The following is a 12,819-nucleotide window of genomic DNA, read 5'->3' as shown; positions in this document are numbered from 1 at the left end:
GCGCAGTGTCATCCCCATGGAAATCCAGTGACGTTTCTTGAGCACCTACTATATGCCGGGCACCATGGGGAAAGGAACACCAAGGGAGGTGGGCAGACTGGCACCGACCCCTGACGATGACAAGGACCAGGATCTCTGACGTGTGTTGAATCCTGGGACATCTGGGAGGAGGCTAACCCCGGTGTCTGATGGAGAGTTCTGGAAGGGCTGTGTGAAGTGGTGTTCGCGCTGTGCTGAGAGGCCAGCGCCCTGCAGAGGGACTCCCGGGAGAGGAGACCATCTTCCCCACAGGCCCGGGCAGCAGGGGGTCAGGGCCGGGCAGGGCTGGGGAGCAGTGCAGGGAACTTAGGGCCCCGGGTCAAGGTCCCCACCAGGGATCTGCTGCACTGTGTAGAGGCTGTGAGGCCCACGAGGCCCCAGAGGTCACCATCCGGGCTCCCTCGCTGGCTTGCTGCTGCGGTGCTGGACCTGGTCATCTGGCTGCTATGTCTGAGCACTGCAGGGTCAGTGCAAGGCCCAGACTAGACCCGAGGTCCCCCTCTGACCTCCCAGATCAACCCACAGAGGGAGACAAGCCATCCCTCCTGCAGACCAGGGAACTGCCCGGGTCACCCAGCCAGGACCCGGCACAGCTCAGCCTCGAGCTCGGCCTTTCCAGCTGTCAATCCTGCAACGTCACCAGCCACGCGGGCACCCCACAAGCACGAGGTGTGACCCGCAGGCGCCTTCCCACGGGGGAGAGAGCGGGTCCACTGCCACCTCCCACCCTCCCCCGCTGACGACGCTCCTCTTTGCCCCACTTCCTTTCCTCCCAGGCTGAGGGGACTGACGGAAGGATCACAGCTGCTCGCTCTCAGATGGAGCGGGCTGCTTCAAGGCACTCTCTCTAATTAGCGTGTGATTGGGGACTTGTGTAGATCACTGATGGGCCTCGGGAGGAGATGTGACACTCCTATTTGTTAAGCTCGTCGACTGCTTTCTCTGGAGACACACAGGGTCCCCGCTGGGCTCTGAGGCTTTGTTAGGGCCCCACAGGGCTGAACGTCAGCCGTCTAGGAGAGTCTCGGCCCTGTCCTTTCTTCTCTCCCGACCCCTAGAAGAGCAGTAGCTCTCATTCATTCCACAAACACCCTGCCCTGCTCCCACAGGGCACCCTGCCCCATGCCAGGGGCCGGGGACCAGGCCATACCACAGAGGAGCCTGCTGATGCAACTGGATAATCATCACTGCTGATAATTAGAATATTCTAGAATAATCCTCTTCGGGTGTGTGAAGCAGAGCCCCAGGCCAGGCTGGCCAGCGCCCACCCTTGCAGGTGCAGGGTGCGGGCTGATGAACCCCGTGGTGGAAGTCGGGGGTGGTTCCCACCCAGTTTTACTTTTCTGGGCCAGAGTGGGTTAACGGAGGTGCCAGCGGCGCTCCAGGTCTGGCCGGAAGACAGGGGCCCAGGGCGGTAGGTGCGTCATTGAGGACCTCAGCGTGTCCCATTCCAAGGGCGCCCTTGAGTGATTCATCGAGAGCCTGAGAGGAAGAGGAGGTGGAGAGACCAGGAGAGGAAGAGAGGGTCATTACTGTCACCAGGGACTCAGGGGCAGGCTCTGCTGGAGCCTCCGGCTGCAGGGCAGACGGCGGGCAGGGCCAGGCTTCCTACACACCGGAAAGTAGTGCAGCTTCCCCTGGTCTTGGGGACGAGTGGACGGAGCACAGTCACCCGGGGCTACAGCCCAGGCCACCCTGGACCCTGTAGGTGATCTTCAGTTGGGAGATCTGTCCCCAGCCCACCCTGGGAGCACTCTGCTGCCCCTGGCCAGGAGCCAGACACAGTCCCGAGCCTCGCAGGGGCAGCCTGTCCACGCAGGAGGCCAGCGCCGCGGGTTTAGGGCTTGGGCTTCCCTTGCTGACCAGGCCTCCTCCGAGTCCTCGGGCTACTTCCTAGCCAGAGCCAGGCCGGCGAGCCTCCTGGCCTCGAGCACCAGGCTCTGGGGCCTGAAGCGGAACAAGGTCAGCTTCCTTTCAGGGTTGTGCAGGATGGAGGGGGCCTCTTCCCTTTGACTTTTCTTGTGACATTTATGTGCCAAGTGCTGGGATGCGTCGTGACCTTAGGGCCCAGAGCCACGGGGAGGGTTTCACAAATGTCACTGGCTGAGATTCAGGTCTTTAGGAAGGTTCCCAAGTCACTTTGTCACACAACTGATCATGGTGGGGTCCTGCTGAGCGGAAAGTGTGACCCAAGGCAGGGGGTCTGAGAGTGCAGGTGGAGAGCTCCCCCAAGCCCAGCTGCCTCCTGTTCACCCCAAAATGAGGCTCCCCAGTTCACCTGAGCAAGTACTGATGGCTCTTCCACAAGAATCAATAACCAGCAGCCACAGCAGACAGTTCCCTCATGGGTGGTGTGTTCCAGGCGTGCTACAGGCCCTCGAATATGAGGGGGTTAAATCTTCAAAACCTGGCTGGGGTGCTGCTCGTGGGGTCCCAGCCACTCGGGAGGCTGAGGCAGGAGGATCTCAAGTTCCAGGGCAGCCTCATTAGTTTAGTAAGACTCAATTTCAAAACTTAAAAAGAAAAAGGTTGGAGATGTAGCTCGGTGGTAAAGTGCCCCTGGGTTCAATCCCCAGCACAGAAAGAAGAAAACAAAATCCTCCTGACACCATCAGATAGAAATAATCCTACTTCCATTTTACTGATGAGGAAATGAAGGCCCAGCAAGGTTGAGCAACTTGCCTAAGGCCACCCAGGGAGGAAGTGGGAGGACTGGAACTCAGGCCCAGGCTGGCTCTGGAGTTATCCTCCCAGGCTCACAGAGCTTCGCTCTGGGTTGTTAAGAAGGGTAGTCTGGACAGAGGTCGTTAGAGTCATCATTTGTAACCTTTAGTGAGGACTTGCCACACCCATGTTCTCACTTCATCTCTGGTCCTCCTCCTCCCAGCACTGGGCCCCGCCCCAGGTCACCCCTCATCACTTCCTGCCTCCCTCCCATATGAGATGCAGGCCCCCTGGAGGCTGACTGTGTTTTAATCGTGGCATGGAGAACATAGTGGGCGCTTTATGCATGCTTGCTAATCGGACCCCGCCCCTCCGTTTCTGGCAAGGAAACCCACATTTGGAGAAGCCAAACAACTTTCTCAGCCTCATGCGGGTGGGTGAGTAGTGGAGCTGCTCTTGGTCATGAATCACAGGCGTGGTGTCACCTGGTGATGGGCAGCCCCTGGCTGCAGAGGTCACGGCGTGCAGAGGAGGCTGATTCCCACCCCCTGAGCCCGTGTCCAGGGGAGATGGCAGATGTCCCCACATGTGCTGAGGGTGAGGGACAAACCCAGGTGCTCTGGTGGCTGCTAACCCGGCCCGTGCCTCTCTGAGCTGCCCTGAAGCTGGAGGGGAGGGGACAGGTGAGAGTCGCGCCACCTGGGGTGCGTCTGGCCTCCTGTTCCCTCCCAGAACCCTCACGCCCCTCCTCTGCCTGGCAGCCGCCCCGGGGATCTTGAGGAAAGGCCACCTGCTTTCTGCTCAAATAGAGCCTTGGTGCCTGGCTGGCCCTGCCACCCCGCCCTTTCCTCCCTGCCAGCTCCCGGGCTGGGATTGTCACCACAGCCCCACCTCCTGGCAGGGGCCCTTCTTTGCTGAAATTCCCAGCAAGCCCTCGCAGGCCTTTCCCAGGAGACTTGGGAAGCTGCTTTTGTGGACCCGTGGGTTCCCCTGCTTCCTGGGAGGACCTGGGCCCCCTCTGAAGTGTGTCACTGGCCCGTGGTCCCCGGCGTATTTCCCACACCCTGAGCCTGGGGTCACACTGACCTCTGTTTGTTTCCCTGATGGTCTCCCGGGCTGCAGTGACCCGGCCTCAGCAGTGGTGGCTGGGCCAGAGGTCACTGCCAAGAGTGACCCCTTCCTGCATGCCCCCTTGTGTCGCAGGAGCCGTCCGCAGGAGCTGGAGAGGTCCTCCTGTCCATCAGCTACCTCCCGGCCGCCAACCGCCTCCTGGTGGTGCTGATCAAAGCCAAGAACCTGCACTCCAGCCAGGCCCGGGAGCTGCTGGGGAAGGGTAAGGCTGGGGGAGGCCCGGGCTGCCGCCGCACCAGGGAAATGGGGTCAGAGCGCAGGAAGGCAGAACAGGAGCACAGTTCTCAATTTGTTACCATCTAGGGGTGCTGGGTACAGTGTCTTCGCTCAGCAAAGAATTGAACAAGACGCAGAAGCCGGGCGCCATGGCCCACGCCTATAATCCCAGCAGCTCAGGAGGCTGAGGCAGGAGGATCGTGAGTTCAAAGCCAGCCTCTGCAGATTAGTGAGGCGCTAAGCAACTCAGTGAGACCTGTCTCTAAATAAAGTACAAAACAGGGCTAGGGATGTGACCCAGTGGTCAAGTGCCCCTGAGTTCAATCCCTGGTACCTGCCCCTCCCCCAAGAAAAAGAACAGGACCCAGAGATGAGGAGCAAGAGCAGGTTTATGGCAAGAACGACACAGATAGACTTCTCCAAAGAGGAGGAGCCCTGGAGCCGGGAGTCTGGTGGGGAGCTTTGGCCTGTTCTTTTTATGGTCTCTGGAGTGTCCTCCGGGCCAGCCTCCACCCCGTCCATGTGCTCCTCACTGTTACTGATTGGTGCCCCCCACCTCTGTCCATGTGTCTGTCTCCGTTTTGGATCCCACTTAGAGGCATGAGTACGGAAGTGTCTGTCTGATTGGGTCCCCACTTGTGTCCAGGAGCACTTTTGTCCATCAGGGAGGTGACCTCATCAGAAGACCTTCTCCGTGCTCTTTTGTTCTGGCCCTGCCCCCGGCCTCCTCCCTCGCCATCTTGCCCTGGCTGCCTGCGCCCTCCTACGCGTCCCTCCAAGTCGTCCTCAGATGTGGCCTCCACCTAAAGGGATAACTAATTTTGAAGGCCACACTTCTTGGAGTCCACATCCATTCATTCCTGGGCCTGGTAGGAGCTACCCGGGGCTCCCAACCTTGGCGATCCACCAGGATCAGCCTCTACCCTGGGAGCAGAGCTCCTGGGCTGTCGGGAACCCAGGCCTGGCTGGATACACCTCTGGGGCAGGTGGTGCTGTGGGGAAGGCCAGGTCCTCTGTCTCCACCAGCCACACTGCACTCTACGCCCTCCCCAGTCTCTGTTCTCAGCCTTGGCCAGCTGTCCCCCCCACACCCGCTGAGTGTGGGCGACGGCAGAAGGTGTGTGGGTGAGGCTGAGGCCCGAGGCTTAGGGCATCTGTGCCCCACATATCCACAGAGGCCCCTTTCCAACATTTTGGAAGCCTTATTTTTTCCCTTCTAGATACCCCAGCACAGGTCCCGAGCCTTGGGGACCAAAGTGCTGATCCCAAGTCTTGGGGACCTATCAGAGCAGGAGAGCAGCCCAGGTTAGCAGGGCATTCCTGAACTGGGATCCAAGTGCTCATAACAAGATAGAAATAAGTCTCTATTTATAGAAGGATACAAAGATAGAATTGCCACTGTGTTCTGAATCTTTGAGCAAAAGATTTTGGGCGAATAAAATCAGAAGGGTTGAGCTTGCTGGAAGATTCTGGAGCCCAAGGTCAGAGTTCAGTGCTTTGTCCTTGTTCCCTCCAGTTAGTTCTCTTTCTCTCTCTCTGTGTGTGTCTCTCTCTCTGTCTCTCTCTCTCATAGCTCTGTAAGAACAATTATAGCTCAGCACTTTGTCTCTGAAATCTCTCTGCTGAAATAACAAACTAACCACCCCAGGGGTGATAATTACAGCAATAAATACACAGTAACAATTATCCTCACATTAGCTTCCGGAACCTTGACTAATGAAATAAGGAGAGCTGTCTGGAGACCTATGGGTGGGTTCCTGGGGGACAGCGCTACTGGACAGAGCCTCGGGTGGGGGTCAGGCCATCTGCCTTCACCTTCCACAGGAAGCGGGAGTCCTCAAAGGAAGACTGGCAGAAAGTACAGGTGAGCACCCCACCAGGCAGCGGGAGCACCCCACCAGACAGCGGGAGACCCGCTGTCTCAATAATGAACAAGACGGCTTGGAGGGACCCTCAAGGGGACAGGGACCTGGGGATGGCATTGCTTTTCTGGTCTGAGTTTAGAATCTAGCTGAGCCATTGTTCTGGACTTGCTTTGATCTAAAGATACAAAGTTACATGGACGGGCTCAGAGCAAGTGACTTCATATCCATCTCCTGGTGGCACCTTACCAGGCCCCCATAGGGACCATCCAATGACCAGCATCCTAAGTTATGGTATAGGTAAGCACCTGGATCCAAAGACCCAAACAACCAAGTGCTCCAAAATCTGAAACTTTAAGCACAAGTGGAAAATTCTACACCATGGAATTTGGTTCCTGCACAAAATTATTTTAAAAATTGCATAAAATTCCCTTCAGGCTGTGTGTATGAGGTGCATATGAAACTGAAACAAATTTCATGTTTAGACTTGGGTCTCATGCCCAAGATGTCTAGATATGTCTATGCAAATATGACAAAATCGGAAAAGCCTCCCGGCTCTGAAACATTGGTGGGCCCGAGTGTTTTGGATAAGGAATCTTCAACCGCTATCGGCCATTTCCCAGGCTTCAGAGAAAGTTCTAGAGAGGCAGACATGTTTGCTGGATCCCCACATCTAGACCAGTGCCCGCCATGTGGTAGGCACTTAATAGATGTTGAAGGAACACATGGCCCAGGGGGCGAGTGGAGAGGACCCCCGGGAGCTCACTTGGCCTCTCTCTGTCTCTCTTTCCTCCCTGCCCCTCCTCAGATGTTTCTGTCAAGGTGACCTTGAAGCACCAGGCTCAGAAGCTGAAGAAGAAGCAGACAAAACGGGCCAAGCACAAGATCAACCCCGTGTGGAACGAGATGATCATGTTCGAGCTGCCCGATGACCTGCTGAGGGCGTCCAGCGTGGAGCTGGAGGTGCTGAGCCAGGCCGAGGCGGGCCAGAGCTGGGCCCTGGGCCACTGCAGCCTGGGCCTGCACGCCTCTGGCTCGGAGCGCAGCCACTGGGAGGAGATGCTCAAAAACCCCCGCAGGCAGATTGCCATGTGGCACCAACTGCATCTGTAGGGCCCCCAGCCCGGCCTCCCGGGGCACAGCCCGGTCCTGCAGCCCCTTGGTCCTCGGTCCTCGCCAACTCCCCTTCTGCCTGCCCTCCTTTGTGCTCAGAAGGCAGAACGGATGTGTTTGCAAAGCCCAGGACCCTTCCCCTCTCACCACACTCCCGTTTTTATTTAAAAAAAAAATCACAAAGCCAGCCGGGCAGTCAGTGTGTGGAAACGGGACGTTAGGGCCACACTGAGCAGGCACTTCTGCTCATCTGTGTCCTGGAGAGTCCCGCACCAGGGGCACCTCGCAGGCAGGTGTTGCAGGTGAGGTGAGCCGGGCGGGGAAGCTTTAGCTGAGGAATTCTGGGTGCAAAGAAGATGGTCACTTTTTAAAAATAACCATTTTGAAAAATAATATAAAGAAAACCGTCCTGTATCAACCCGTCCATCAGGTCATCGGGGTGAGTGACAGCTTCGCCAGCTCCCACCCCAGGCAGGGACCAGCGGTTCTCAGACACTGGAACATGAAGAATCACCAGCAGATCCCTGGCTGCCTGGGGGCATCCCAGGTCAGTGTCCCCGGCCACGGCCCAGGCACCTTCACCTTCAACCAGCACCGGTGATTCCGACGCAGAGTGGGAGGACTGTGCTGGAGATATCCTTCTACAACATTCCAGACAGCTCCAGCCAGCCCTTGATGGGCCAGGGGCACCCAGTTCAATGCCGGACTCCTCATCTTACAGTGAATTTAGATATCCTCTGTTTTTAATTTATTTTAATTCTTAATTTAAAAATCTGTGCTTTTCCCGATTCTGCTCTTGGACGGCATTGTGTGTAGTTGTTTTTTTAATTGAAGAACTTTATTGTTTTATCTTCAGATCGGCTTATGTGATACTTGGGGAACCCTTCCCCCACAAAGTATTCATGGGATCCCCTGCGGGTCCCCTGGACGGCATGTTGACTGAGTGTGAGTTGCCATGTCCACCAGCATCACCAAAGTGACCCTGTGAGACAGACCCGCCCCCTGCTCAGCCTTCCAGCCACTCCGGGAAGAAGTTCATTAGGAACGTGGTCTTTTGCACCCGGCTACACAAAAGTGGGGTTGGAAGACAACTTGAAAAAGGACACAAGCTCTTTTGCAGTTACGTCTCCCTCTCTCCTTCTGTTTTGGGGACTTCCACCTGGTCATTCCCAGCAGATGTCCCATTGTTGATCCAGTCTAAACAATGCACCTGCTGAGTGGCTATAGCTCTCACGGGGAACCGGACTCCTGGGTGCTCTGTGGTCATCACTGACCTCAGAACCTCAGCGTGGCATCTGGAAGACAGGACCAGTGTCGCGGGAGCTGTCTGCATGGGATGTGACAGACGAGCCGGTGTCCAAAAGCTGTTGGCTAAAAACAGATCTAGCCATGACCTTGACGCTAGATCACTGTCTTTCACTTCGAGTTGGCAGTGGAAACCCCCAGAAGGTGCCAGAACCACGCAGCTGTTTCCACCACCATGGATTCTGCCTCTTCTAGACGAACTCCAGACTCTGGACTTCAGGGCTACCCCAGTTCCCTGACCTACAGGAGGGTTTCTAGACAGAATCAGGGTATCCTTCCTCCCCGAGGCCGGTCATTCTCAAACTCTCCCTGAGAATCTGAGCAGGAACCTGAAACCTTTGGTCATGATTTGCTCTTTCTGTACAGAAACAGAAACACATTTTAAATAGCTTCTGTTTTTCTGGAAAATTGGAAAAGCCCCTAATCCTTTTTCCATGGGCAAGTCTTTCAGAGAGTGGGGAACCTTGCCCTGGCCAAGTGTTTTGAGGTGAGGCAGCATCCGTGTTTCCCCAAGGTGTGTTTCTGAGGCCCAGCGTCCACCCCACCCCGGTCTCCTTTGCTTGGAATGGCAAACAGAGTCCAGTATGTTCCCCAAGTCAGTGAGAGCTGAGCCCACTCTGTTCTTGGTAACATCTGCTACTCCAGTCTATAAAAGTCTGGGTTTGGACTTAACATCGGGAAACCTGGTTTTTTTTTTCCCTATACACCTGCCTTGGACCCCCATCAGGACATGTGAGGGGGTGCTGGACAGGACCCCTGGCCCCTGGGTGTCCATCCCACCCACAGTCTTCCATGCATTTCTTTGAACCCCAAAGGTTTCGTTTTCCAGAATTCAAACTAAGGGTTGCCCTGATGGGGAGTGGCACTCTACCATAGGACATCTCGGTGTCGGCCACCACGCCCCCTCAGCAGGGATGCGCAGAAGGAAGGCCAACTCTGGGGGTTTGTCTGGGCATTCATTGGCATCCACCATGTGCCCAGGATAGAGCTGTGGTGTTTGTTGAATGAATTAATGAAGGAAGAATGGGTGGAGGGGAGGAGCTGGAAAGAGACCCTGTGATTGGCAGAACAGTGAGCAAACCTGGCGGAACTGTCATTGGGAAGGACACCGGTCATCTTAGTGGACCTGCACCTTCAGGACATTGATATTACTGTCCAACTAAGGACGAGCCGTAGCCCTCCACAGAAATGTAAGGAACAAAAGAAGACCATGGCACTGCTGTGCTCTTTCACCAAAACTCCCTCTTGGTGAATTTTAAATTACCCACAGATGTCACCTGCCAAATAAGAAGGCCATCTTCACCCCAGCTGACTTGTACCAGGCATCTGCAGTTTACTTCCGAATGAGCAGCTGAGTCTGCACGAGCAGGTCTGATCATTTTGGAAAGGGGCACCTGGACCTTGCTTGGAGCATTTTCTAAGGGGGCCGTGAAGCCGAGTCGGAGATCCAGCGAGACCCTTTCACCTGAACTGGTACCCACAGGGGGACCTGGTCCTTCCACAGCGGTGGCCTGGGGATTAAGGAATCAGGGGTCAACCTCTCCGATCCAGATGGTCTCGTTGAGGACCTGCTCGCAAGGTCTTGCCTCGCGTCACTGCAGCCTGAGGCAGGACTTGCTGCAGGTTGGGTGACAAATCGTCCTGCCAGAGCGAGGCCGAGAGAGTGAGGGGGGTTCTCCGGGGTCGATTCCTTTGGGATGTGAAGGAGTCTGGGCGGGAAGGCGGCTGCAGCCTAAGCCACACTGGGGTGGGGACCGCCACAGGAGACCTCGTCCGCGTGCCGTTGATTTTGCCTTCAGTGTCTCCTGTCGTCAAATGCTGTTGTGTGTGTGTGTGTTGCCGTCATGAATCGAAGCACAAAAAAGACGCATGAGACATTGTGGTCCCATGTCTGGTGTCGCACTTTGGAGCAAAAACCTTGCAGTGATAAATAAAGACTCTCCAACAGGGTGAGCAGCTTCGTGTACCTCTTTTCTCCCCCCTTTTACTCAATATTTTAGAAGCATTAAAAAAAAGGCGTTCAGTGAGTCCTCTTAGACCACTGCCAAGTGTAATGACACTTAACTAAGCCAAAGCCCCCTCGAGTGCCTTTATCAAGAGACCTGGATCCTGAGCTTGGCTTCCTGATCCCACGCATTCCTTTATAATTTCCACTACATACACCTGTACATCCCAAGCACCGTAGAGTACTTGGTTTTCATGGTTTTTAAAAATTACATCACACAATTTTTGCTCACCACTGAAATTCTGAGCTTCATCTCTGCAGGCAAGTGCTATTCTAGTCATTTCCTTTTCACTGCTATATAATATTCATTGTGTGGACATACCACACCCATTCTTCTGTTGATGGACATTTAGACACTTCCCCTTTATTCATTCATTTCCTTTTTTCTTTCTTTCCTTCCCTCCCTTTTCTCTTTCTCTTTCCCTCTTTTTTCCTCCTCTTCATTCTTCCTTTTCTCCCTCCTCCCTTCCATCTTTCTCTTTCTCTTATAGGAAATGTTGCTATGAGCAGTCCCATGGTTTCTCCTGTGCACTCACACAAGTTTCTTTAAGTTATGCACCTAGGAGTGAGTGGAATTGCTACAACATAGAGTACTCGTGTGTGTGTGTGTGTGTGTGTGTGTGTGTGTGTGTGTGTCCTTTAACATCCCCCAAAGAAATACTCCATCATCGGGGCCCGTGGAGCATCCAGGGTTACCCCTGAGCTCCAGGTCGTAGGCACACAAAGGGGACTCCTGGATCCTGCCACCCTGGACCCTCCAGGTGGTCTCTGCAGCTCTGGTCTCTAGAGCAAGAGGCCCTGGCCCTGAGTGAGGGGCGGACCTGAACTTTAAAGTCAGTGGGAAATGGCCCAGTGACCTGCAGTTAGAGCTGGAGCTTCTCCAGTGGGCGAGAGGGTCCCTAGCGCTGAGATGCCGAGCCGGCTCCAGGTGCACCTCACTCCTGTTTATGTTGTAGACAAACCTGACCAGATCTTAGAACCAGGATCCGCACTTCATAATGAAGCAGGTAAGTGGGTTTATCCCATGTACTGAAATGTCACATAAACTGTGTCCCAGGTAGTTATAAACAGGCCACCTGGGCCCCAGACTATTAGTGAGGAGTCTGGGTTTATGTGAACGAAAACGGGCAGAGGGAGGGCGAGCTACTCAATGGCACTCAGAGGGTATTGTCCCCTGACGTCCCCAAGACACCACGCCTGGTCCCCGCGCACCACTCACACCCTGTGAGGAGCCAAGACACTGCACCCGGCCTGACTCTCGCCCTGGCCACCATCACGCCCTGGGAAATCGCCTGGATTTGGGCGATCAGTGAGCGGTCAGCAAGGCCCCTTCTGGCTCTGACCTTTGGGATTCTGTGATCCAGACCGACGAAAACTACCTTCCCCGCCGACCTCGGCCTCCAGCTCACGCAGAAAACACCAAACCCGCGTCCTGTGTCCCTGCCCTCTCACCCACATCTGCTCATGCCCCCCCTCTGGTCCCTCCTGGGCCACCCGCTCCTCCGGACAGTCGGCAACACACCGAGGCTCCCGCGCAGCCTCTTCTCATCAGCTTCTTTGCGGAGGCCCCTGGTGATTTCCCGCCAAGAGTTTCTATATTTAGAGTCAGGCAGAAGCTCCTGCTCTTTGGGAGCTCCTGAGCGTCTGTTCTGTCCCATTCCCAGACAGACACCTGTGGGGAAAGCCACAAGATACAGGTGGCCGGGACGGTGCCTTAGTGTTGGACCACTGCCCCCAGCTCCCCTTCCCCCTGCCCCCAGGTGAGCCTGCACGGATGGTCCCTGGCGGGGACCTGGGCAGATTTCCCAAGCCAGAGACGAGGGCGCCTACCTGGGAGGAGGACGGCGGGAAGCTCGTCCTGACAGCGGAGGCTGGACCTCTGCCTGGTAGTGACCACCATGGGACGACAGCCTGGTGGTGGCTTGTCCCTGCTGGGGCGATGGACATGCTATGCCAGTCTCCCGGGCGTTAATGCAAGTGTCTCTGACGTAGTCACCCAAGAGTGAGTGGGGTGGTATGAACTGGAGTACGATGTGTGTGCGCACGTGCCTGTCCAGTGTCCTCGCTGAGTACCGGTCAAAGGGGCTACCCGCTATCAGGGATGCGAGGGCTGGGTAAGGCCACCGGGGCTCTGACGTCATCCCTGAGAGGCTCAAATGACATGGAGACCTGTGGCTCCTCCTTCTTTGGCATCCCCCAAAGAAATCCTCCATCGGGGGGCGGGACGGTGGGGGGCTGAGAGGTCTGATGAGAAGTCTGCCCTGGACCCCAGAGCGGAGGGAAGCCCCTGGAGGGGGAGGCAGACAGGATGCTGTGGACTGGATTCCTTCTTCAAAAGATCATTCCAGAAACTGTGCGTGGAGCCCTCAGGCCTCCAGGCAGCTGGCCGGTCTCCTGAGCCTCCTCTCCAGGGTGAACTCAACTGTCCCTAGAGTTTGGAGGGGAGCTGGGGAGACGAGGCTGGGTGGGAGGGGACAGACCTTG

At 55.9% G+C, this 12,819-nt stretch overlaps 1 protein-coding gene across 1 annotated transcript in view; it reads left to right on the top strand.

The window, feature by feature from the left end:
• SYT13 (synaptotagmin 13) overlaps nucleotides 1-10,166 on the top strand; it is a gene marked incomplete at its 5' end in the record, with an annotated part of 43,210 nt that extends 33,044 nt beyond the window's left edge. The window contains 2 exons of the mRNA XM_081280539.1: nucleotides 3,907-4,036; nucleotides 6,721-10,166. Of these exons, the coding sequence (XP_081136665.1) occupies nucleotides 3,907-4,036; nucleotides 6,721-7,025 (435 nt within the window). The 3' untranslated portion in view covers nucleotides 7,026-10,166. The remainder of the gene's footprint in view (nucleotides 1-3,906; nucleotides 4,037-6,720) is intronic.
• Between the last annotated feature and the right edge of the window lie 2,653 nt (nucleotides 10,167-12,819).

This window comes from Spermophilus citellus (assembly GCF_964194105.1).
Source record: "Spermophilus citellus genome assembly, chromosome: 2".
Classification (NCBI taxonomy): Eukaryota; Metazoa; Chordata; class Mammalia; order Rodentia; family Sciuridae; genus Spermophilus; species Spermophilus citellus.
This window is presented reverse-complemented; position numbering and strand designations above follow the sequence as displayed.